Source organism: Carettochelys insculpta, chromosome 16 (assembly GCF_033958435.1).
Source record: "Carettochelys insculpta isolate YL-2023 chromosome 16, ASM3395843v1, whole genome shotgun sequence".
Classification (NCBI taxonomy): domain Eukaryota; kingdom Metazoa; phylum Chordata; order Testudines; family Carettochelyidae; genus Carettochelys; species Carettochelys insculpta.
Window position 1 is genome coordinate 36,612,633 of NC_134152.1, and position 24,546 is coordinate 36,637,178.

Genomic DNA, 24,546 nt, shown 5'->3' on the forward strand with positions numbered 1-24,546 from the left:
TGTGTGGTGGCTTCTAATGCTACTGTTAGACGAATAACTAAACAGAACCTAAGCTGGACAGGAGCCGGGGGAGAGAAAAGCTGTGTGCTTGTCTAAGTAATTAGAGCACAGGTAATGAACTTGTTGGTGCAGAGAGTGTAAAATTGAAGAAGGTTTAAAAATCACTTGATATGCCCCATCAAATGTAAAGCTTTTCATGGACTCCAGGCCCACCCCATAGATTCTGTAGGCACCTCACCGTCATTTAATGCAATGATGTGTGTGACCTCAATTGTAAAAACCACCCACCGGTGAGTAAATCAAGCTCTTTGTAAGGGCATTCTCATGAGTGTCACGGTGGTTCAGGTTGGGCCATATAGCAGTCATCGCTACAGGGTGAAGTGGCCACACTGCAGGCTTGGGGCTCCCTTTTTTCAGATCAGTTTGGATCACGGGGGATGGGAGCAGAATGAGCTCTTTGGGGCACTGAACACTGCAGAGACTTTGTTTGCATAATTAATAATTGACTCTTTCCAGCCCTACCTCCCCATGGTTTTGTGCTGTCCCCACTGGCTCTTTCACTGTTTGTTTATAGTTTATCTGCGCGCCCCTCCTGGTAGGCACCATGCAAACACAGAACACAAGGTGCCTGCCTGGCAGTGCTGGAAGATCCCCCCCAGTTACCTGTGCTGTCTCCTCTCCAGGCACAAATGGACAAGTGTGGTTTTGACATCACAGTGTGTGGCCTCCTCTACCTGGCTAGCAGCCCATTCAGTTCAGCTGCCCATTGACCAAGGTGTGACACATGGAAGGTAAGATTAGGGATTGGTCGTTGGAGCTGAGCTGAGCTTTTTGTGGCAGGAGTCAGTAGCTGCTGATACAGACGTTACCTACTTGTGCCCAATCAGGCAGCAACCCACAGCGCTCCAGAGGCTCCAGGCTGTACCTGGCAGATAAAAGTCCACCTGTGCATTGAAGGAGACAGCTCGACCTTTGTCACCACTGTATTTACTAATGCTGGGATATTGACGATGACGCAAGGAGATGTAGTCAAGTGGAGCTCACTAGAGAGGTCTGGGTTCAGTTCCTGACTCCGCCAGTCTTCCTGTGGGACCTTGAACAAGGCAGAGAATCTACCAAGGTCCTCAGGTCCCATTAGTAAAGTGGGGGAGCAGATCTGTACCTGCCAGGGTGCTGTGGAGATCAGTGTCATTAGTGATGGTGACATTCTCTGATGCGGAACACGTAAGTACCAGCGATTGGTTTTGTGTAATCCCTGTGCCATGGCAGGTTATTTGCTGCTCACTGTTAATTGGAAAGGCTGTGACAGGTGCTTTGGTTAGGGTAGAAATGTGCAGCGGGTACATACGCCCTGCCACTTTGGGGCATGAACCAGCCTCTCGGTGCCTGAAGCTGGGAACAAACTTCCACCCGAGGCAGATCACTCCATAACTGCCCATTATGGGCCAGACCCTCAAAAGGGCTTAGCACTGGAGCGTGTTGAGTGCTGAACTCCTCTGAACTTCTAGCCCTACAAGGCCATCTTCATCCTGTTCTGGTGTCTTCCCTGGCAGTGCTGGCCACTACCAGGGGTGAGTCACCAGACTAGCTGGCCCACTAGTCCATATCTGGATTCCTTTCTCCCTGTGGGAGAACCAGTGCCGAGGACACTGAGGCCCACATGACCTTTGGCACTCGGGAGTCTAAAGGTCTCCCTGTAGGAGAGCTCTGTGGACAGGGTTCCCTTTGGCTGGTGCCTTTGTGGGGACTGTCACTAAGACAACTGCAGGAGTGATTAGTGTAACTAGCAGCTGCCTGTTGTCTGAGAGAAAAGTTTGGCATTGTGGGGTTGTGAATCTCACTTGGGCTTAAACACAGCCAATCTGCGGCAACATTGCCCTTCGCCAAAGATGCAGCGCAGGCGTCGGAGGGCTGGTTTCTTCGCCAGAGGAATCCATTTATTCTGGGTGATGGATCGGAGGGAGCAGTTTGCCTGCTCAGAGCCAGGAATTGCTGGGCAGTTACATACAGCCTTACACGCCCTGTTTGGTGATGCTAACGTACGCAGCACAGGCTGGTCCACTCCCATAAACCTGATGCACGAAATATGCACCTTAGGAAGAGCAAAACCAAGCAGTCCTGTAGCACCTTAGACAAATACGTTAGGTCATGAGTGTCCATGGGCTCTGAAGAAGTGGGTCTTGCCCACAGAAAGCCTGTGACCTAGTATATTTATTAGCCGTTAAGGCGCTGCAGGACTGCTTGCTTTTGTGGAGCTACCGACTAGCATGGCTACCCTCTGACTGTTTTTAAGAGGAGCAGTTCATCCTCCTGCAGTTGCTAATCCATTCGCTACGAGCAGCAGCTGTTGGGGTGAAACTGAGCCTGATAAAGTGCAGAAATTGAGGCAAATTGCTGGTTGAGGCAGCTGGCCTGCACCTCCCATGTGTGTCGCTTGTAGCGTGCAGAGGAAATCTTCCCGCACAAACACCCTGGCTGGTTGCCAGTTCAGACCGTTGCTCCCCTGTGAGGCAAACGGGCCGGTCAGAACTGCAGCTGACCCCTGCACATTTAGGCCGCTTCATGAGTAAACAAGTGCCCAAACCCTCCACTTGTGGGTGCTTTGGCGATGCCTGCGAGACAGACCGTCTCACCCCCAATCTGCTCCGTACGCTCAGACCAGCAGTGAGCGGCGGCTGGCCTTGGGGAGCTGTGCTGATGACGCCCCAGGTAGGGGAGAGCAGCTGCTGGGGTTTGCCGGGTGCAGGCAGCGAGGAGCACTATGGGCCCCTGTGCCTGAGAAGCGTTACCCAGGGCACTGCACGGCTCCAGTATGGCCCCTCCTGCCGGTCGCCCTGGGAAGTAGCTCAGCCCAGCAATGCTCCTGCCTCTAGCGGTGTCTTGCCCGATGTCACTTCCCCTCCGCCTCTGGCGCCTGCACTGCTCCCTGGTTCACCTGTCTGTTGGGCACAGCTGGAGACTCCCTCTGCTTTCTGTCCCTCACCTCTGGGGGGAGCCAGCGGTCTCACGGCCATCCACCTGCTGCTGTGGCTTCCTGCAGCCTTCGCTCTGGCCCCTCTCGCCTCGGGCAAACTGCAGTCGTCTGGGCCACTTGCTCATAGCCCTGGTGCTGTCCTGCCCCTCTGTATCAGGGCCTCAGTCTGTCAGTCTCGAAGCTGGACTTCCCTGTTCCTTGCCTGACCCTGCCCAGCACCGCTCTATTCCAAGTACATCTCAAAGGCAGCCAGTGTTTTTCCCCTGCACTGCAGGGAGAGACTGACCCTGCTGTGCTGAGCAGCCTTTCTTATATGGTCCTCACTGGTTCTGATTGGCTGCTCCGACAGGACTCTCTAGACATCTTCCTCCCATTGGCTGGCTTTTGTGCAGCTGTCCTGCAAGCTACTTTAACCCTTCTACCTGCGTGGGGAAGCCATCATGCCAGTTTCCTATCTCTTAACTAGCTACCAATCCGTAAGAGTAACGTCCCACTTAAGTAAAGTAAACTGCTGTGGGATAACGGTCGCTGGTGAGGGACTTTGTCAAAGGCTTCCTGAAAATCTAAGTACATGATCTCTTCTGGAACCCCCTTCCCCACAGGCTTGTGGATCCCCTCAGAGGACTGTAGTACTGCAGAACGACTCGGGGCGGGCTTAGGTTGGCTCATTCTGTGGAGCAGAGCTTTTCCCAGACAGGCTGGGTGCTGGAAACCCACACAGTCAGCAGCCCTGCACCATAAGGACTCGCCTAGTGTCCCAGAACAGGACTGGTCATGGCCACCTCTCAGTTCTCTTGGATTGCTGCATAGACTGAGCTCGGCTGCCATTTGGGCTCCCTGCTCGTGCGTAGCTCACTGCCTGATGTGTCATAGGCCACTGGGAAATGGGACATTCTGCTCCTTGGTCCTGACCGATGTTCCCTCTCACTTTTCCATCCATAGGGGGGATAATGTTTGTGCACAGAGGCCGTCCTGGCCCCAGGAATCCGTTTCAAAGAGGAGGAGACCAGCAGGATGGTATCCAGGAGGATGCTCCATTTTGGATCCTGTTCTTGCCTGTGGACTGAGCTCCCCCGGCTGGTTGACCTGGGGCGCATGCTGTGTAAATTGTTGTATGTAACCACTATGCAGCACACAGACTGGTTCCCTTTGAGGGCTGGAGCAGAGTTTTGTCCTCCAGCCACAAGGTTTGTGGAATTCGAAATAACCTACCTGTTGGTTTGAAATGGCGCGTGTGTAGTGTGGCCGTGGTCAGGCTGAGCTTTGTAGTTCTCCGGGCTTCGAACTGTTCTTGTAGCTTTTTGGGTCCCTCTTAGTGCGCGACTGTCTGCCGGCTGTGGCGCAGCTAAGCAGGGCGTGGGACAGTCTTTCTCTTTGGTCCCAACCAGTGCTCCAGCTAATCTCATCCAGCCACTTGTTGGATGTTGCTGGCTCTGTGCTGCGCAGTACTTTATGTGCACCGCCCGCAGGAAAAACCCGCTAATTGTGGCACTCTGCTAATTGCTCCTGTGTCCATGCCAGTGCCCAGCTTACAGGGACCGCTGGGGCTCCTGACCGATTTTGCTTAATCGGGGGAACAACGAAGGCGCAATGGTGACTAACGAGTCCCCGTCTGAGATGAATCCTGGTTTGGGCCATTGTCTGGCTGAACGCTCCCGAGCAGAGCAGAGGTTTGGGGTTTGTCAAAATCACTTTCTCTGCCAGCTCTGCTCCTCCCGGTTCCTCTCCTGCTTTTCCTCCATTATCTCCTCGGTCTTCAGTGCTGCTCTGCCCTGAGGTTGTTTCTGTCTGGAGCAGGCTGCTCAGAGGGGCTCTGAATTCTAGGGGCTGGTTTCTGTGCAGCTCCCCTCTGTCCTCCCTGCTTGTTTCCCCACCCCCAAGCAGCTGAGAGGCCTGCAGTGTCTGCAGCTTGCTTAGCATGGGAAGTGTGTGTCTGACCTCCTGAACAGCTGGGACAGTCAGTGCAGAGGCTGGGGCCAATACAGAGGTGCAGGGGGCAGCACAGGAAGGGAGAGGAGCAAGGAGGAACACCAGCAAGCACGGGAAGGATGGTGAGCAGGGCTTGGTGCTTCCTGGCCCGTTTCTGCAGTCAGACCGGAAGGGAGAGCGTCCCCTTTGCTTCTGAAAGCACCTCATTCCATTGACTCACGAGAGAAGGCACCGGGGATGCAGCGAGTCCCCTCCAGACACCCCCTCTCCCTGGAGATCTCAAAGCACTTTACAGACTGAGTATGGATGCAGTGGTGGCTTTCTCCAGTGAGTCTGAGGCAGAGATGGGACTGGAACCCCGCTGTGCTGGCTCCCAGTGCCTTGCTCAAATGGCTAGCAATGCTACGTCTGAAGCGCTCCAGCCGCTAAGAAGAATCCTTTCCCCTTCTCCCTTCCACTGTGCAGACAATAACAGGCACGGTAGGGTTTGTCTTCCCCTTCCAGAGCAGCCCGGAGAGAAGCAGAACTGCACCACTTGGTCCACGTGAGCTGTGCATGTTGCTGTCTCTTCCCACCAGGCAGTTTCGATGTGGAGATAAAGGTGTTACGGGCTTGTTGATTGGGCTGATCAGGGAGGAAGCCGCAGGGCTGGCCGTAAAAAGGGAATAGCAGCATTCAGGTCTCGTTAATTGCTAGGATGCATCCCGAGAAATCGATAGCGGTAAGGCAGCCCATCTGCGGTAGGCAGCTGTAACGGTGTTTGTCTAAGGCGGCGGGGGCGGGTAGCTAACTGGCTGGTCAGAAGGAGAGAGGAACTGCTGTTCATGAGCGCAGAGGAGCACATGCAATAGCAATGCCCTGTCAGAGCCACTCCCCACTGGCGTGCCCTGGACGCTGAGCACTTGGGCAGCCGCCCAGGAGAGGGTCAAGTGCCACCCAGCTGATGAGCAGGGCGCCTGCAGCCGGCAGCCTGTGTGTCTATGGTGGTGCACATCAAATTTATCCCAGCTGTGGATGGGAGACGTTAGAGGGAACACTTCTCTCCGCGCTGGACTGTTATGCAGCTAGGGCACTGCGGCATCTGAGCTCCGCACGGTCTCCAGCGTGTCCGTCCTCACCCTCCCCGATTGTGCTGTTAGCTCCAGCTTCTGTCTGGGGGGAAAGTGGCAGTTCTGCAGGTCTTCCGATTCCCAAGCTAGCCCCTTGCTCTGCCCTTCCTCCACCTCCATAATGTTTTGCCCAGCACCGGGGCCGTGTGGAAAGACCGTGCCGAAAGTCCAACTGCTTCATCTCATTTTCTTACTGATTTTGTTGTGCAATCAATCTAAAGCACAGACAACATGAACAAAAAAGGGTGGGGGTGTGTGTGAGAGAGAAAGAGAGTCAGTCTTTTAAAAAAACAAGCAAAGCTGGCAAGAAAAGAAACGATTGTTATGTTTCTAAGGGTGGTTACGAGTTAGATACTTGTACGTAGTTGGCTATATCTTTTTAAAGCCATTAACACAGCACACTGTAGCTCGTTAATTTATTGCTAGAAGTCTTCTGGTCAGAGTGGTGTGCAAATTAGCACCCTTGATACTGGACTTTGAATAGCTAAATATCTGTCCCTTGGAGGAGTCATTGACATTGAAAATGATCTTCTAGCTGCACCACAACATAGTGTTCGAATGAACGATTTTTAGATAACCGAGAGAGTTTTTAGAACATGTGCCGAGGAGCTGGTGAATAAAAGAATGCTACCTGCAGGTAGGAAAGCAGTTCCCATCCTTGGGCTTCTGGGCATCAGGTGTTCAGCGGCACAAATCAGGGTGGAATTCCTCCCCCGCAGTGGTGCACAGTGCATTTTAGATGTTTTATATTCTCCAAAGTATGTGTCGTTGGATGCAGGTTGCTGGAGTAGCTGGACCATTGGTCTACTCTGGGACAAGCGAAGGTGAGGTCCCAGGCTAGATGGTCTGCTAGTGCAAGAGGGTCTGGGATTGCGAGCTAAGTGCCAGTCCACTCTGGTACAGGTGGGGAGGTTGCAGCTGGATAGAACCTTAGGCTATTATGATGCATGCTCGGTTTGAACAGCTTTCCTAGGTGTAGAATGTGGATACAAAGGAACGTCCTTGCAGGCATCAGACCCAAATGTTCCTCTGGGTTTGTTTGGCCTCTGTTAGTCCCTAGCACAGTGACTTGTGTGGTCTCTCTCTGGCTTTGGTTTGAAGGTGGGATTTTGAAAACTCTGGGATGGTTCCGCCCCTTGAAGGGGATAATGAAACTAACAAGCAAACTTCCTCTAGCGTTGCACCACCTGCGGGGGTCATTTTGAGAGGAGCTGGGCGTACCTATATCCTGTGTAGCGCGAGTACGGGAAGTGCTGGGGCAAGAGTCTTGCTTTTAAAACATTTATGCTGCGCCTAGCACCACGGGGCTGGAGCCTGTCGATTCTAGCTCAGTGCAAATAAAGAGATTAAGGGGGAATATGATAATGGTCTGTGCAGGATATTGTGTCCCAGCCTTGAACAGTGAAATCCTTTCCCCCTGCAGGCCCCTTGTGCAAGTAACGCTTGGGAATCATTTGCAAGTAGGCTCGCTCGCGCGCTCTCTCTTTGCAATGCTTGTGTATGGACTAGGAGCCATCTGAAGGGAAGTAGAATTCACCAGCTTCCCCCAAACCAGAGCTGAGGGCAAGGAGCAGAGTGGACAGCCCATCGTATGTTGCCGATAACTTTCCAAGAGCCAGGCTGGGCCAGGTCTCCAACCCTTTGCACCAGTGGGCTAATTCTGACCTGCCTTACACTGCTGTACTCCATTGGCTTTAGCGATGTTACTCCGAATTTGCACCTTCCCCAGCACCCTCTGCCTGCCAGATGTTGCTCCTCCAAACCTGGAAGGTGGCACTGGGACCTCTGGTCACGGGGGCGGGGCAGTTTTTACAAGGGCTGTTTGGGTGGATCTCACCAGTTAATTTGCATAGCCCTAGAGCGTTGGGACTAAACAGGCAGGTTGGAAGTGGAAGCCTGTGAGCCCAGCAAAGGGTGCAACGGTGGCACAATTAAAGCCAAGCTACTGCCTGTGGTCACTCCTCAGGCCACCGGCATCCTTGGGGAATCTCTCCAGAGCAGCTGAGCCCCAGGTTGCCACTAGATTTCAGCTGCATTTTACCAGTGTGAAGTCGGAAGTTGCCGCTGGAGTTACACTTGGTGGCTGAGAACTGCCCAGCTTTCCTGTGGGAGGTGCAAAGTGTGTTTCCCAGGAGCCAGCCCCAGGAGGAGTTAATACGGTGCGTCATTGCCAGCGCTTCCACTCCGAACAATTCCGTTCTTGCTGCGTTACTGTGAGGGGCTGATGTATGCTGCTAAACCATTGCTGCGGTCTTCCCCAGCGCTGGCTGCACTGACCTCAGTCCAGGCATTTGTCGGTGAAGTGCTCAGGGTGAAGGGTGCTGTGTACCGGAAAAACTGTTGTTAACACAATAATGGGTGTCACCATTCCCTGGGAAAAGCTTAAATATTTATTGTCCAGTTCCACACAACCAAAGAAAAGGTCAGTGCAACAAGGCAGACAAATCCATTGCTGTTGTCTTGGTCTGGATCAGCCCAGCAGGAGGGAGGCAGCTAGCTCAGTGTTTTGTACAGAGGAGATGTCCTTTTCTCATCACTCTCCTGTTTTCTCTTTCAGAATAAAGTCTTAAATGTGGATGGAGTGAAGGTAAAGCTGCAGGTAAGTGGCTGACCAGTGTTCCTCATCCAGGGCAGCTCCTCTGCAGCAGGGCTTGGCACTGCTGGCTAGTGCCTGAGTCCTATGGGAACGAGAACCCTATAAATACCCATGGCAAGACCTTGGGTGAACCCTTCTGGCGCTTTCAAAAAAAAAAAAAAAGGCAGGGGGGCGGGGCGGTGCCTGGAAAGAAGAAAGAACCAACACTTTGGTGTGAGTACAGGGTGAGCCTCTCTGATCCCAAACACTCTCTCGTCCGGCGACATCTGTGATCTGGCCTGATTTTAGTAAGACGGACGACCACTTGTTATGGGTGTGGCCAAGTTTTCTCGCAGTCCCATAAAGTTTGTTTCCACCCACCAGTCCTGTCTCTGTGTTCTGTGCTGTTAGTTCACTGTAATTTACCCCTAAATGTCTTCTAAGAGCCCAGTGATCTGTGGAAGTGTTGGCGATGACCTCCCATCATCCAGCAGATGCTCTCATTCGACACCAGTCAGGTGCTGATTTAATTGCAAACAAGGAAAGCTACAGCTGACACGGAGGGAGGCAACCCCTCCTTGAATGTGTATACTTAAAATAATAACCTGCCAAAATAGGACACTCCATTCCACCCATGTCTCCCCCAGGGAGAAGATGGGAGAAGAAACGTATCATGTTGCTCAGTACACCACTGGAAAATGTTTGGGTGTTATGTTGATAAGCTTAATGTAAGAATTGTGCAGAAGAGACGAGAAACCACTGATCTAAATCACATCTTTCCTTGTCTGCAATGGTGGTGTATTATGATGGCTGAAATCCAGGGTGGTCCTTAAGGCAGACGACCCACCTGGTGAAAGACACCGCTATCCAGTCCCCTGGTCCCTCCTGACTTCTACATACTTAACTCAACCTTCCAAAGGAGCCTGAACCACTGCAGTCCCTCCTAACTAGGCACTCTCCTCTGATCTCTGTGAAGTCAGAAAATATCTTTTGCTCTTCCCTCCCCAGTAGGCGTGTGTGTGTCAGCGTGATCACATCACTGCATTAGAAACTGATCAATTCAGTTAGCAGGTCCTGGCACATCCATCTAGCTGATGGATTTTTCAATTAAGGAGGCATCGTAAGCCATTTGTCAAATACCATCATTTCAGTCCTCAGACATGCTGAAGAATGGTGACTGGCCTCTTAAACATTTATTGCACGTGTCACTTTTTCTATTCGTAGCTCTACAAAGGTTCCCCCATTGCAAATTAATCGTGTGCAAATAGATCAAACCAAGAATGGTGGTTGAAATGAAGCATTAGTTGTTTTCTCGGGAGAACATGGATTTTATATTTATTTTGCTGTGGCTGGTGACTTGCTTCTGTACAGGCTGGAGGTTGTTTCAGCAACTTGGTAATATAAAGATGTTATAGTATCACTGCATTTTATATTTGCAGAAAAAAATCTGGTGGGGTCTTAATTTTCCTCCCGCCATTGCTGAAACCTGTGATGTTTCTTCCGTCTCCCTAACAGCTGGGGTTGCTCAGGTACGAGGGGACTGCTGAAGGCCCAGCTGTGAGTCGCTTCAGCCAGCGTTGCATGGCCTGATATGACATGAAGCCATCAGGAGCTGAGTGGACCATTTTCCATGGTGCTGCTCTTGGAGGGGTGGAGAAGTGGAACAAGTAGCTTGTAGCGACAGCATGAACAAAGCAGAATGTGCCTGTGGCCCACCCCTAGCCTAGAAGAAATACCAAATAAAACTGGCTAGCTCTGCAAAAGCTCTGTGGTGTAGTCGCATCACACGCAACCCCTTGACTGGGCTCTGCCTCTCCATAGCTTACAGGAGAGCTTGGCTGAGAGGAAAGAGGTTCTGATAGAAAAGTACAAAGAACAAAGGTGGCTCCCATACTTTATGGGATGGATGTGACCACAGCCCTTCACTCCACAGAGTTGTAAGATGCTGTGAAGCTCCTTTATGACCCCAAGTAGCTGAAATAACCTCCAGCCCTTGTGCAAGCCCATCACCAGCCACAGCAAAAGCACGTGGGCAGAACGTGGTTCACTAGCTATTGTTCTGTGAAGGTGTGTGGCCAGGTCTGCACCAGGGGAAAAAAATCAATTTACCATATGTAACTTCAGCCATGAGACTTGCCTAGCTGGAGGCGACGTACCATGAATTGATTTTTTGCCGCTGTGCCCTGGTGGGAGGTGAATGGGAGAAACTTGCCTCTCGACTTCCCAGTTGTGACAAGCACTGGGCTCAGCGGCAGCATCCTGGTCATTGGATGTAACACGGCCCCACTAGGCGCGTTCAATCAGACCCTGGAAGATCAACCGCCAGCGCGTCAATCTTCTGCCTCAAGAACAGGTCAGAAAGACCAGAGAAACTGGGAGAAAAGGGGCAGAATGGCCAAGAGCATCACGCTGGGAGTGTGGCTCTGAGAAAACGAGAGAGCCCTTTTGCCTGGAGCAATGAGCAAAGAAACAGTCTCCTCTTGCTGGCTTCCTGCTATGTTCAGAGAAGCAGGGCTTGGAACCAGGGGCTGCTTGGAGGCCAGCCTGTTTTGTTCCAGAGGATGTGTGGTCAGAACTCCGAAGTGGACCAGCCCACAAGACTCCAACACTTTTGCTGAATTACTTGAGTCCCAAGGGGTAAGGTTGCAGTACGATGGAAACCACAACTACACTCCAAACAGAAGCTACCCGTTCGAGAGCACGTGGGTGCAGGGCTGGTTTGGGGAGTGCAGGTCCCTCAGCATGTGAGTGCCAAAATCCTCTGTCCATTACTCCTCAGGGGTCTTTAGAGCCCCTCCCCCCAACTCATTTTAAACTGAAAACAAATGAAAGCACAGGAGCCAGGCACCTCCTTCCTGCTTGCAGAGCAGCCTGGGCTGGCTGAGCGTCCTGCGTTGCATCTGATGGTGCCTTGTCTTTGCTCTTTTCAGATCTGGGACACGGCAGGGCAGGAGCGGTTCCGCAGCGTCACTCACGCCTATTACCGCGACGCCCACGGTAGGAGCTACTCTGTGCTCACTTCTTTTCTTCTCCGGGGGGGAGTCATGTGGGGAATAAGGCTTAAAGGGACAGTGTCAGGAGAAAGTCTGTCCTGGGAGGTAATAAGGGCACCGGGGAACGTGGACCCGCTCAGAGTTGTGCACTTCTCCACTGGTCTCTATTGCAGCTGTTTGAGTTTGTGCTCTCTGCTCAGTTTGCCTCATCTGCTCTGTGTCTTCACTCCCCCTCCCGCTGCTGGAGTTTCTAGGCATGGCAGAAGGGGAGCCTGTCATTTAAAAACAAATCTCCTGGGTGTAGTTGAGACGTCACCAGTGTGGTATCCTGACAGGTATCTTGCTTAGTCCAATGGTGCTAGTTCAGCTGCGTGTATGTGGTCCCCCTGTATGCCGCACACTCTCTGTGCGGATAGCTCGTATAGCAGACTCCGAGAGAGCCCCAAAGCACAAGGAATCAGATACGATACGAAGGCACTGAGTCAGGACTATTGTCAAACGAAGGACAGTAATTAGCAGAGTTTACTGAACCACGCATATGTACCCCCAACAGTGGACTCAGCCCAGTGGGTGTTGCCAGTGCCCCTAGGCCAGACAAAGTTAAGCAGAGGCATCCTACCATTTATAGACTGAGACAAACTACTCGAGACATTTACTCCCTTCATGACAAGTTTGTTACTTTCTCTTGACAAAGCATTCCTATTTGCTAACACTCACTGTGCTTGCACCCCCAGTGTTTCAGACAATGGATCGCTGCTATTCATCACTTGTGTCAAACCATTTTGTTCTGTGCTAGGTTGAGGGGGGGTGCTTGGACTGTCCTGTCCTGCTGGAATATATTGACACGTTCTGTGTGTGTTAGCAGTGCTAGCGGCTCTGGTGCCGAGTTCATATCCTGGACACTGACTGGCAGGCAAACGTCTGCTTGGGAGAGACTTGTCTGTTAACTCGTAGCATAACTCTGCTTAGTTCAGGCCTATGCTTCAGGCTCTCTTTCTCTTACACTGGAGTGATTTAAAATTACCTCCTGCGTCCCACCCAGCTCCTCAGTGACTGACCAGCTGCTACCGCTCGCCCCTTCATGGCTGGTGTACAGAGTTATAGCTGGAGGAGGACACTTAGGACCTGAAAACACCCTTTGGTCCCTTGCGTTAGTACTAGAGGTGCCGGTGATTTCAAATGGAGACTATTTTAAGATCAAATCGATTCATGTTCAGCCTCATCCTGCCTCTGTTGGAGCCAGCGAGGAAACTCCTGCTGACTTCCACGGTGCAGCATGGAAGCCCGGCTGCCCCTCTCCTGGGCAAGGGAGATGGACTGGTTTCATGTTTAAGGCCCTGCTTAGGTAGACACTGACGAGGCTCTGTTGGCTGTGTAGTTGAGCTGACCCTTCGTGGAAGCCGGGGGCTCATCCTTACCCCTGTCCTGTTAAACTTGCTCCTTGTGAGAAGGGAAGGAGTCCCTGAGGGTCGCATGATGGGAGCACTTGGCTGCTGGGGAATGTAAGAGCAGCCCAAGGGAGTTCCCAGGGACAGGTGAGGGACCTGGAAAAGCAGGAGTCCCTAGAGGGAGAAACACCCGCTGGGGGGCCTGCAGGGTGAGAGGCCCTGCCTCAGACAGCTGGGAGCCTGGGGGAGGGGCAGCTCCGAGAAAGGTCTGAAAGGACTTTGACATCTGGGGGGAAGGTGCTGACACCCAGTAAATCGAGGGGAGTAGATGAGCCCAGGGGAGAGACTTGGAAGGTGCTGCATGTTTATGGTAACAAACTGTGCCCGGAAGGGCGAGGAGCTGTGTTGTGAAAACGCCGGCTGTGGTTTTGAGAGTCAGCGATGGAAGGTAAACTAAGGCAGCAGACCAGCCGGAAGCCAGGTCGCCTCAGCCCTGCTGCAAAGTCTGGAGTTCTGAGTGTTGCGGGAGAGGGACATGCGGGGTTATTTAAATGCTCTGTACTTACATTTGGCTTCCTGTGAGTGGCTCCCTAGGAGCAGCGGCTGCATCTCTGTCTCCGACGCCCTGCTGCCGGCAGGTCTAGGGCGAGTAAATCGGCAATAAGCAGATCAGGCGTTTCCCGGTGGGATGTGGCCACAAAGTCACAGAGTTTGCAGAGCAGAAAGACTCAGAGATGATTAAATAGCTAATGAGCAGTGTGCTGCTGGCTCTGGAGCTTCTGCGGAGCCACAGAGAGCAGGAACGTGGCATAGATCTTCTAGAGGGATTAATTTGTTCTCTGCCTCTTGATGCCCAGTGTAACCCCAACAGGAGCGCTGAGCTGGCTAGTGGGGAGCCTGTTCCCTCCCCCTGTTGGGGTATTTTGTGGCTTTACTGTCAAGCTCTGGTGACTGAAATTTCTCTGGGAAGCTTCCAGTGGAGCAGCTGTGCAAGGTTTCGCCTTCCTTACTCATCCCCACCCTTTGCCAACAGAGTTCTAGTAGTGGGGTGTGTTCCACAGCTCCAGTCATTTGTCTGAGCCCCATGCGCAGGGGTTGGGGGATGAGGGGCAGGGGGCAGGTGGGGAGTCATTGAACAGAACTGTACACTTGGACATGGGGAAACCAAGCCTGCAGCTGCTGTCATTCCTTCAAGCCGCCTCCTAGCCGCAGCACCCCAGCTTGTCGGTCTCGGAAGCCAGAGCTTATGCAGTGACAAAATCTCCAAGGTAACTAATGACCAGTAGGCCTGGATCTTGATGAGCTGTAACTGGCGCGCTCTCCCATTGAGCACTCCTGGTCCGCGCATTCCTCACCCTCCAGCTAGCAAACTCCAGGCTGAGCTCTTCTCTCCAGGTTCTGCCCAAGGAGCTCCAGTTAAAATGTGGGGGAGCTTTGCAGATCTGTGGAGAGAAGATGAGACACTGGTGGGTCCCTAATGGGAAATGGTTACTGAGCAGGAGGTCCTGGTAGCTGCCAGTGAAATGAGCTGTAGTAATGAGGACAGGCATTCATGCAGCTCCTTTCCTTGGGGACAACCAAAGAGTCTTTGATAAACAGCATATGCAGGAATCTTTAGGGAGGCTGGGGCTAGGGAGAATGTTGCGGCTGCTCAGTGTTTCAGAAAAGAAGTGAAGGAGAACCCTGCAGAAGGATGTAAGACAGGCAAGCTGACTGATCCAAGCTGGACTGCTGGCTGTCCTGACGGAGGATGTCTAAGCACCACAAGCAGAGCTGTGTGAGAAATCGGAGTTCTCGCTGTCGCGATCCTTGACAGAAAACGAGTGTGGTGTGTTTCAGCATCTCACAGGAGGACTTCAGAATGAAGCAACTTTTGTTGTTGAGATATTTTGAAACAACTGAAAATTTCAAATGATCTTTTTTCCCTTTTTCCTCCCGGTGGTTCTACTCCTCCTTTGCCAGCGAGGGCAATAGAGTGAATGTTGGTTAGCGCCGTTGGCGTGCCTGCTTCCTTTTTTGGTTTCATTTTGTTCCATGCTCATGTTTCCAAAGTTGGAGAAGTCTTTGAAAAGTTGGACTGGAAAATGGAAAAGTGAAGGGGATGAAATGGAGGAATGCCCAGGCTGTCACCATCACACGTTTTATTGCTCTGACAGAGGAGAAAAAATGGTGAGGAGAAAACAAGAATCTAAAACTCCCAACTGTTGGCGTTTCATTAAAATAAAAACCAACAAAACAGAAATTTACGTTCAAAACAGTTTAATTGCAAAGTTTCCCTTTGAAATCTCAACAAACGATTGAGCTTTCCATGAAACTCCATTTTTCCATGGGAAGTCTTTGACCATCTTCTCTAAACACAAAGAGGGAAGGCCTGGAGTTCTCTGCCAAAAGTAAGAGAGAGCTCCAACTGCATTGTGCTGGGGCAGCAGCTCAGTACCAAAGTACTTGTGACAGATTCATAGATTTGAAATCCAAAGGAACCATCATGCTCCTCTCACCTGACCTGCAACATAGCACAGGCCAGAGAATGGCCGAAAACTAATCCCTAGGGCTGAGTGTTGAGAAAAACATCCAGTCTTGGCTTAAACCTTGTCAGAGATGGAGAATCCATCCCGAGCAGTGTTCCCTGTAAGCTGAGTGCTTGGGCAGCTGCCCAGCAGAGATTCGGATGCCACACAGCTGATTAGCAGAGCACCCACAACTGGCAGTTCACTCATCCCTTGTTAAATGAGTACTTCATTTATGAGTGCTCGCTTTAAATGAGGGACACATTTACCTACCTTAGTTCACTCTATGAATGAACTTACCCTGCTCCCTGAGGCTCCAACCTCCCTGCCTGACCCCCTGCTGGCCCCGCAGCCTAACACCCCACTGCCACCTGTACTCCTTGCAGCCTGACCCCCCGCCCCACCGGACCTGTGACCCCAAACCATGGCAGCCTGACACCCCTGCTGGCCCCACGGCCAGACCCCCTGTGGCCTCGTGGCTGCCTGTACCCCCTGCAGCCTGATGCCTGTGGCCTCAAAGCGCAGAAGCCAGATCCCCTTACTGGCCCACAGCCAGACCCCCCTGCCACCTGACCCCCCTTGCCAGCCCCAAACCTCAGCAGCTTGAACACCCTGACCCACCCCACCACCAGATTTTAACCCTCTCTCACGCTTGCAGCCCCAAACTACCCCCAGCCTTTAACCCAACCCAAGGTTCACTCACCTTTCAAAAGCAGCACCACCTGCTGCCACTCCTTCCCCAAGCGGGGAGCCCTAGGAACTAATCAGAGACTTTTACATGTAATTTAATAGGAATTTAGTGTCCCTCTTACGAGTTTCTGCCTGTGAGCAGAAAGTTGGGAACCAATTGTGCTTGTGTAGTGAGGGATGAGTGTATGTGTTTCTATTGGTGATGCAAATCCCCATAAACCTTGGTGCGCATAACAAAATTTATTCCACCTATGGATGGAAGACCCCAGAGGGAACCCTGATCACAACCCTGGGTAAGCTGCTGGTTACTCACTGTTAACAGCATCTGAAGAAGTGAGTTAACTCACGAAAGCTCATGCTCTAAACTTTTCTCTTAGTCTATAAGGTGCCACAGGACCCTTCGTTGCTGTTAACAACATATGCCTCAGTCCCGTCTAGCTGCAGCTTCCTTCGATCATCTTAGAACCTTCCCTGCCCAGCTGAAGAGCCATTATTAGTACTTGTTCCCTATGTAGATGTAGTCAACTCATCCCTCAACCTTCTCTTTGTTAAGCTAGACAGACTCCAGGGGCTCTGTGTGGCCTGTTTTCTAATTATTCCTGTAGCCGTTCTCTGGACCCTCTCTAATTTATCCACATCCCTTTCGAGTTGTGGGCTCCAGAACTGGGGGTGGGAGTCCAGCAGCGGTCGCACCAGTACCAAATGCAGATGTAAAACGTCTCTGCTTCTACTCAAGAGTCCCTTGTTGATGAATCCCAGGACTGCGTTAACTCTTTTGGCCCTAGCATCGTAAACACAGCACACTGGGTCAAATCAAAGGTCCATCTAGCCCAGTGTCCTGTCTTCCAACATTGACTAATACCATGTGCCCCAGAGGGAGTGAACAGACCAGGTAATAATCAAAATGGTTCTTGTTTTTTCTTCCATTCCCAGCCTCTCTCAGAGGCAAGGGACACCATTCCTACCCATCCTGGCTCATAGCCATTGAAAGACCGAACTGCCATGAATTTATCTAACTCTTTCTTGAACCCTGTTAAAGACTTTGGTCTTTGCAACCTCCTCCAGCGAGGAGTCCCACAGGCCTGCTATGCACTGTGCGAAGAACAACTTCCTTTTGTTAGTTTTAAACTTGCTGCCCATTAATTTCATTTGGTGACCCCCTAGTTCTTTTGTTATGGGAACAAGTAACTAGCCTTTCCTTATTCATTTTTGTTTTTTCCTACATCAGTCATGACTTTATAGACCTCTGTCATATTCCCCCTCTGTCTTCTCTTGTCTAAGCTGGAAAGTCCCTGTCTTTTTTTTTTCTCTCTCTTCAGGTGGCACCCTTTCCAAACCCCTAATCATTTTGTTACCCTGTTCTGAACCTTTCCACAGGCCAAGAAGTCCTTTTTGAGGTGAGCTGACCACATCTGTACGCAGCATTGAAGGTGTGAGTGTACTCTGGGTTTATATAGAGGCAATAAGGTATTCTCTGTCTTCTTGCCTATCCCTTTTTAGTTCTTCTTAACACTGTTTGCGCTTTTGACTGCTGCTGCACATTGAGTGGATGATTTTGGAGAACTATTCACAATGACTCCAAGTCCTTTCTCGTGAGTGGTTATAGCTAAATTAGTCCCCATCGTTTTGGATGTATAGTCGGGATTATTTACATCACGCCAGTGGCTAACGTTCAGCTGATCACCACCACAAACCCTAAGTCCTTTGTGCACCAGCACTTACTCACTGAGCAGCTAACACCGCAAAGCATGTCCCCCCACAACCGTGCACCTACAGGCCATGTGCTTCGTGTTAGGTCAGTGTCTCTGGCTGTCAGGTGGGATCGCACACGGGCTCTCTTTGGAGGATAAGCCAGCTAACAATAAGTGCATGGATCACAGCAACTGGAACTCTTTCTTTGCAAGCCAGTGATATTTACAGACTTTCCTTCTGTGAGATGAAGATTAACCTTCCCCCGCTGAGCCACCTGCCAGACTTCTAAACAGTCCCCTTGAGTCAGCGTCGTTATTCTGCTCAACAGAATGAGAGCCCTCTTGGGAGACAGCCCCAGGAATTAAGAATATTAATGTGTGAAGGACCCCAGGCTGGGAAAAAGATAAGGATCCCATGCAGCTAATTGAAAGCCTGCAAAGATCACAGTGCAGTGCGGAGAACATGCCTAGCAACATCCTTGCCTTAGCAGACCAGGTGCCTGTGGTTCTGCTGCTTTGCTGGCGTGTGGGTGATCTTTTCTCAGCAAAACTCCCCAGTGGCCTATGTCTCGATTAAGGGGCTGGTTTTTGGGTGTCACTGTTACTGTGAAAGATCCTGAGTGCAGCCAGCTAGGGGATAATGTGGTAGCTGCTTTTCTCCAACAATAGCCGGCGTGTTAGTAGAACATTTGCGGTTACTGGGCGTGAAATTCTCAATTGTGAGTTGGTGACTTATACGGGGTTTTAGTCACTTATTCTTATCTGCGGTAGTTGTTGTGTTCTGAGTCACAGAAATGGAGCCTAGGACCTGGCGTGTCAGAGGACCTGGCGCATAATTATATTCTGTAAAGCTTTGGCTCCTTGAACAGAGGAAGCCAATGTTAGATGTACGCATGGACAATGCCAGGGGAGGAAAGGCAGCTCGCCTTCCTCTCGGAGAATTGATTTCTGGGGTTGGATCACAGCGTGCTTTGTAGACTGGGCATGCTGTACTTGGGTACGTGGTACGTTCGTTGTGAAGGGTGCTTCCCAGCAGGTTACCAGCCCTGTCGGCAGAGCATTAAGTGCTTAGTAAAGATGTAACTCTGCATCCAAGCAGCCTGGCACTTGGCTGAAGTCGGGCTCTTCAGCCAAGCTTTGCGGGCCCCAGTTACAGGTTCTAAGAACTGCTGCGTGCAGCCTCTGTCTCTGCGGGAGGGTGGGGCAGTGAAGGGCTGACTCCCTCTCTTGGGCTGGCCTTCGCTGGCACCCTCGGATCGGGGAGGGAACGGCAGGGTTTGAGTTTCACTTCTCGGGGCGCATGGGCGATGCAGCGCGGCACGCGAGGGCGGAGAAGTGTCGCGCCAGGGTCTCCCTGCCCCAGGCAGGTCTCCGCCTTGGAATGAATCGAACCCCCAACTCCACCGTCCGAGCGAGCGAGCGAGCGGCCGCTGGGATTACCTGGAGTGGTCCATGTCGGGCCGCAGAGCGGGAAGAAAGCGTTCTCGGGTGCCGTGCCGGCCCTTCTCGCTGCGTCCATGCCAAGTGCGTTACCATGGGAACCGAGCTGGTTTTTCAGCCCCCTGTTTTGTTGTGTTGTGTCCTGTTCTAAATGGAACCCAGATCTCCAGCCGCACCCGCCCCTGCGTGCCACGCCTCAGGCACGTGAGTCCAAGGGGCTGCTCGAGGCCAGCCTTGAAGGATGACACTTCTCATTCCCAGCCAGGTAGAGCGGGTGCTGGTGCAGAGGCGTTTCGGATCTCCAGGCCCCTTACTGGGAGCACTGGTGTGTGCAACATCAGCACAGGCGCCAAAGAGATCAGGGCCCAGGCTGGGGATGGCTCTGCCTTTGGCCCTGGCCTAGCCTTTTACAGAGACACTTATTTCAGTAAAATACATTATACCAGCACCAAAGCTTTTGCCCGTTTGCGTGAACCTGAGAACCTCAGACTGGCCTCACTGGGTCAGCCAAAGGTGCGTCTAGCCCAGGGTCTTCTGAGCATGGCCAGTGCCGGGGGCGTCGGAGGCAACAGACAGAACAGGGCAGCTACTTAATGAGCCATCCCCACTCATCCAGTTCCACTTTGTGGCAGTCAGAGGTTGTGGGACACCCAGAGCATCTCTGAGCATCTCGGCCAACAGCCATTGAGGGACCCGTCCTCCTGGAACTTACTGAATTCTTTTTTGAACCCGGTTATTCTTTTGGCTTTTAGTGCACCCCCTGACAAGCAGTTCCTGGGTGACAGCGTTGTGGGCAGAAGCTCTTCCTTGAGTTAGTTTTACACCTGCTGCTTGTCCATTTCATTGGGTGACCCCTTGTCCCTGGGCTTTTGGAAGGGCGCATATCACTTCCTTATCTCTTCTCTCCACGCCACTCACAAGTTTATAGACCTTCATATCCCCACTTAGTTTGTTTTCTAAGGTGAATTAGGGTGACCAGAGGGACGCTGGCCTCTGAGGATGGGGGGCTGCTGACCCACAGTGAGGCACCAGGGATGGGGTCTCTGCAGCTTCCCAACAAGGGGAACTGGAGGAATCCCAGTGGTCCCAATCTTTTTAATCTCTCCTTACAGAGAAGTTGTTCCACCTCCTCACTGGTTTTGTTGCAGTTCTCTCTGCTTTTCCCAACTCTGGTCTGCTTCAGGTGGGGTGACCAGAAGTGCAGGTGGGATTCAGGGTGTGGACGTACCAGGGATTTCTATGGTGCCCTCATGATATTTTATGTCATCTTCTCAATCCCTTTCCTGGTGGTGCCTAGCATTCTGTTGGTTCCCTTAACCTCTGCTCAATGAGCAGGACTAGTCTTCTGAGAGCTCTCCAGAGGGGACTCCAAGACCCTTCCTGAGTGACAACAGCTATTTTTAGACCCATGCATTTGGTATGTGCAGTTGAGCTTGCGTTTTCCCACGTGCATTACTTTGCATTTATCAGTGTTCCACTGTATCGCCCTGAGAACATCTTGCCATAAAGAACTAAACAAAAATACCTTTGACCATTCAGTGAGTAGTTACCTGCCTTGACAGTGTCTTTTCCTCTCTTCACAGCTCTGCTACTGCTGTACGATGTTACAAATAGAGCATCGTTTGACAACATCCAAGTAAGTTGGACACATTCAGGAATATGATGAGAGTTGAGTGGCTGTATGCAGATTGGGTGCTGGGTGTTGATGGCCTCCTAGACTTGTTTTGCGATGTTTATTACACCCTATCAGCCAGTTGATTCTGCCTCCTCTTCAGGGCTGGATTAGTGGACCAAGTCCCATAAACAGAGACAATTCTCACCTCCCTGCAGCTCACACTGAGCTCTTAGGGCTAAACCTTGCTGAAGTTTGATTTGTTGTGCTCGTCAGCCGCTCTCTTGGCTGATGACTCAGCCTTTCAGGGTTCCAGTCTGGAGTGGAGAGGTGAACCCCAGAACACCTGGGCACAGGGCGCTATGGTGCTAATTCTGGCCAGACATGGTGTGGGACATCCTGGAGTTCTTGCAAGACCCTATACTTGCAAGATCAGTTTTTGCAGACCCAAGAAGCCTGAACAGTTTGAGTAAAAGCTTGAGTTTTGCATGCTCCTTTGTACCAGCAGAGCTACGGATGCCTTCCTGTTGTCTGGGAGAGTGAGAGAGAGACTGGGCCATCAGTTCTGAGCATGTGCTTGTTGTTCTCTCTTCACTTGTGTTCTCCAATTGCATCCCAGACAAGTGCCCTTGCCGAATAAATTTACTGTGAGCAATTAGGACTTGGCAAGGCCCAGAGATTTCTGTGTAACACTATGCAGCTTGAAAAGAAATCATCACAGCCTCGTTACCAGGAGACTGGCTCTGTTGACATCAGAGACTTGCTTGAGTATTGACACTTGCTGCTGGACGACGGGAGCAGCAGGGGAGAATGTCTTCCATTCCCATCAGGAGTCCGATGAGCAGGGGTGCTGACAGAGCTGTCTCCCTGAGGACTGGCTGCGATTCACATCACCTCATCCTGCCCATTACTGCCCCATTGTCAGTCCCAGACCAACGGGAAGTAGGGAGGTCGTAGTGGTCAGCAGACTGGGCTCTCATCCCACCAGGGGCCTGACAAGTTTCTCGTTGTTGCTGCCATCACAGCAGAAGAGTTTTAAGGTGGGGTTGGAAGGAGGCTGGTGGGGTGGCTTGGCAGGTGTGTAGCGAGAGCTCCTCCCAGGCATGAGGCAAGGCTGGCAGACCGTTCAAAGGTGATGGCTGGAACATGTTACGTGCGGCAGCGGCAGCTTTGGAGCTGGTGCTGGGGAGCGGGCTGCCGTGAATGCTTTGAGTCCAGTGATGGAAAGTTTGGGACTCTTCTGCAGGTGGCCCAAGCAAATGTCAGGGCAGCGTGGGGAATGTTCTTTGCATGGGCGGTACAGGAAACTGGGGAAGTGGCAGGACTGACGCCTTTTGCTGACCTACCAGGTACAGCCAGGGCAGCAGCAGGGAGAGATTCCTGCCCAGTCCCCAGCTCAGATCTGACCTGCAGGGCCCCCTTTAGCAAGGTGGCAGGAGCTCAGACGCACTGTCTGAATGTGGCTCGTACTCCATCATGGCTCCTATGCAGAGCACGAAGCCAGCCCTTCAACACCAGAGCATGACCGCTGACGTTTGAACTCAGGCAGTGACTCCGTTAGCAGGGAGCAGTAGTAGGCTGTTACCTTCTGAAGCCAGGACTCGCGGGTTGAGTTTTGCTCCCACATGCTTGCACCCAGATGGGACCAGCTCTGCTGGCTAGCAAGGAGAGACAACGGGACTATGGTCTTGTTCCTCCTCTGGCTGCTTAGAGGTGGGCTCACAGCCCAGGCTTGAGGAGAGGTAGGGGCTGGAGAGGGTAGGGGGACAGCTAAGCCCTGAATGGCAGCTGAGTTGGGCACGATACACCTGAGAGGTCCTCAGAAATGCACACTGCCTGTCCCACTGGCCCTGAGGCTGTGGCACTGTAGCTGATGATACACTGGTGTTTCAGCGCCATGTGTTTGGGCCGTTTGTTAGTAACGCTCCACATTTCCCCGAGGGGCTGATCATTCCAGCTCTTCCTACTCACGTAAACATGTTAAATAGTCGTGTGCTGACTTACATAATTGCCCACTCCAGAACGAAAGTGTTGTGACTTAATAGCATCTCTGATGTGGCTGGATAGCCGGCTGCTTTCTCGTTCCTACCAGTCAGCTTTAAATGCCCCTGCTGCACTCTCCTTCTGGTCTGTCCCCCCGGCTGACTGTGCAACCTCAGGGGGTTGGGTAGTGATAGTAGTGGTGGCGCCCACGTCCTGGGAGGAGGCAGGCTGCTGCCATTCATACCTTGTGAGCTTCTCAGCGGGTGCCGTCCTCTTGCGCCTTCTCCCCAAACCCCTTGCTGTGATTACGGCATTGCCTGGCAGTGAAGGGGTTAAAAAATGGTTTTCTTTTTCTTTAAAAGCACAGGATCCAGATGACAATCTGGCTAAAGAAGGTCCTTTTCCTCCTGTTCCTAGAGCTCCGCCGCTTGTTAAAACGGACAAACATTTGACCCTCTCCCAAGACAGTTCCCCAGCCACCAGTGGCCAGCTCTCCCTGCACCCCAAGATTTACCAGCTGGGGAGGGGTCCTGCACTAACACAGCTCTGCTCCAGCTTGTGCCCCACCATTGCAGGGGAATGGCACAGGGCTGAAGCCAAAGGTTTGCTCCGTGCTTTATTTTGAAGAGCTGCTCATGTTTCGTTTCCAGAAAGCTCGGCTGTGGGGTTTGTCTCTCGCAGCTCCCGAGCTCGAGCCAAGTTCACCTGTGTTTTAAAAAGTCCAGAGGGTTTTTATTCAGTTTAGTGGTGGCTCTGTGGGGGAAAAGGAACAAAAGTAATTTATATTCAGGGGGGTGTTTTATTTCCCTTGTTTCTCATCCTGTGGAGCCCCATGCTGGGATGGGGGAAACATTCCTTTCGGATGTACTGCAGCATCGCACAGCTCAGCACAATGCTGCACTAGGGTGGTTTGGTTTTCTTTGTTTTTTTTACCATCCTCTGAATCTGGCATTTTCCACTCACCAAGATGCAGTTCTAGACTTGCTGGAGATTTGATCTGCTCTGATGTGGCAGTTACCGTCAGTGCCAGGTTGGTGTTGTCTGCCAGGTGTGCAGGAGTCTGTTAACGCGACAGAGGGATCAGGCGATCTGATTGTATACAGCAGGGCACGAGGTGGACCCTTGGTCTGCTCCACAGTGTTAGTTGGTTTGTTCCTGCCTCTCAAGGGACAAGGGGTAGATCTGAAGTGTTTTCAGGTTTCCTAACCCAGATTCTAGTACCTGAATTCAGGCGTCTAAGACGATCGCGTGCTTGGATGCATGTATTACATCTGTTCTCTGAATTTCTTGCTCAATCAGAGCACGAAACCCTTTTCCCTAGCTGGGGAAAGTGAAGTGAGGAGGATGGGGATTAACAAATGCCTCTAGCAAGTCCTGCAGACCACCTGGGAAGCTTTTGCTATTAGCCAGGAGGAAATGTTTGCTGGCGGAGGCTTCCCCTCCCTTCCCTTTCGTTCTTACAGCTCTGGTCTCCCTGCAGACGGGGCGGCTCTTGCAGCAGTCCCAGACCGCTGGATTCTAAGGCTCTCTTTGCTGAGAGCTTTTCTCAGGACCTACAGCACAGCTGGCAGTGGGGCTTTCACCCACCCCGACAATCACTGGCTGTCAGTGAGCAGCCCCTGGAGCAACTTAGTGGTCGGCTTTCCCCAGCAAGA

The 24,546-nt window shown here is 51.9% G+C and overlaps 1 protein-coding gene across 2 annotated transcripts in view; it reads left to right on the forward strand.

Moving 5' to 3' along the window:
• Window positions 1–24,546, forward strand: part of RAB26 (RAB26, member RAS oncogene family) — a 161,444-nt gene that overhangs the window by 110,537 nt on the left and 26,361 nt on the right. For both annotated transcript variants that reach the window (XM_075010931.1, XM_075010930.1), the window contains exons 3-5: window positions 8,570–8,611; window positions 11,518–11,584; window positions 20,880–20,932. In XM_075010931.1, the coding sequence (XP_074867032.1) occupies window positions 8,570–8,611; window positions 11,518–11,584; window positions 20,880–20,932 (162 nt within the window). The remainder of the gene's footprint in view (window positions 1–8,569; window positions 8,612–11,517; window positions 11,585–20,879; window positions 20,933–24,546) is intronic.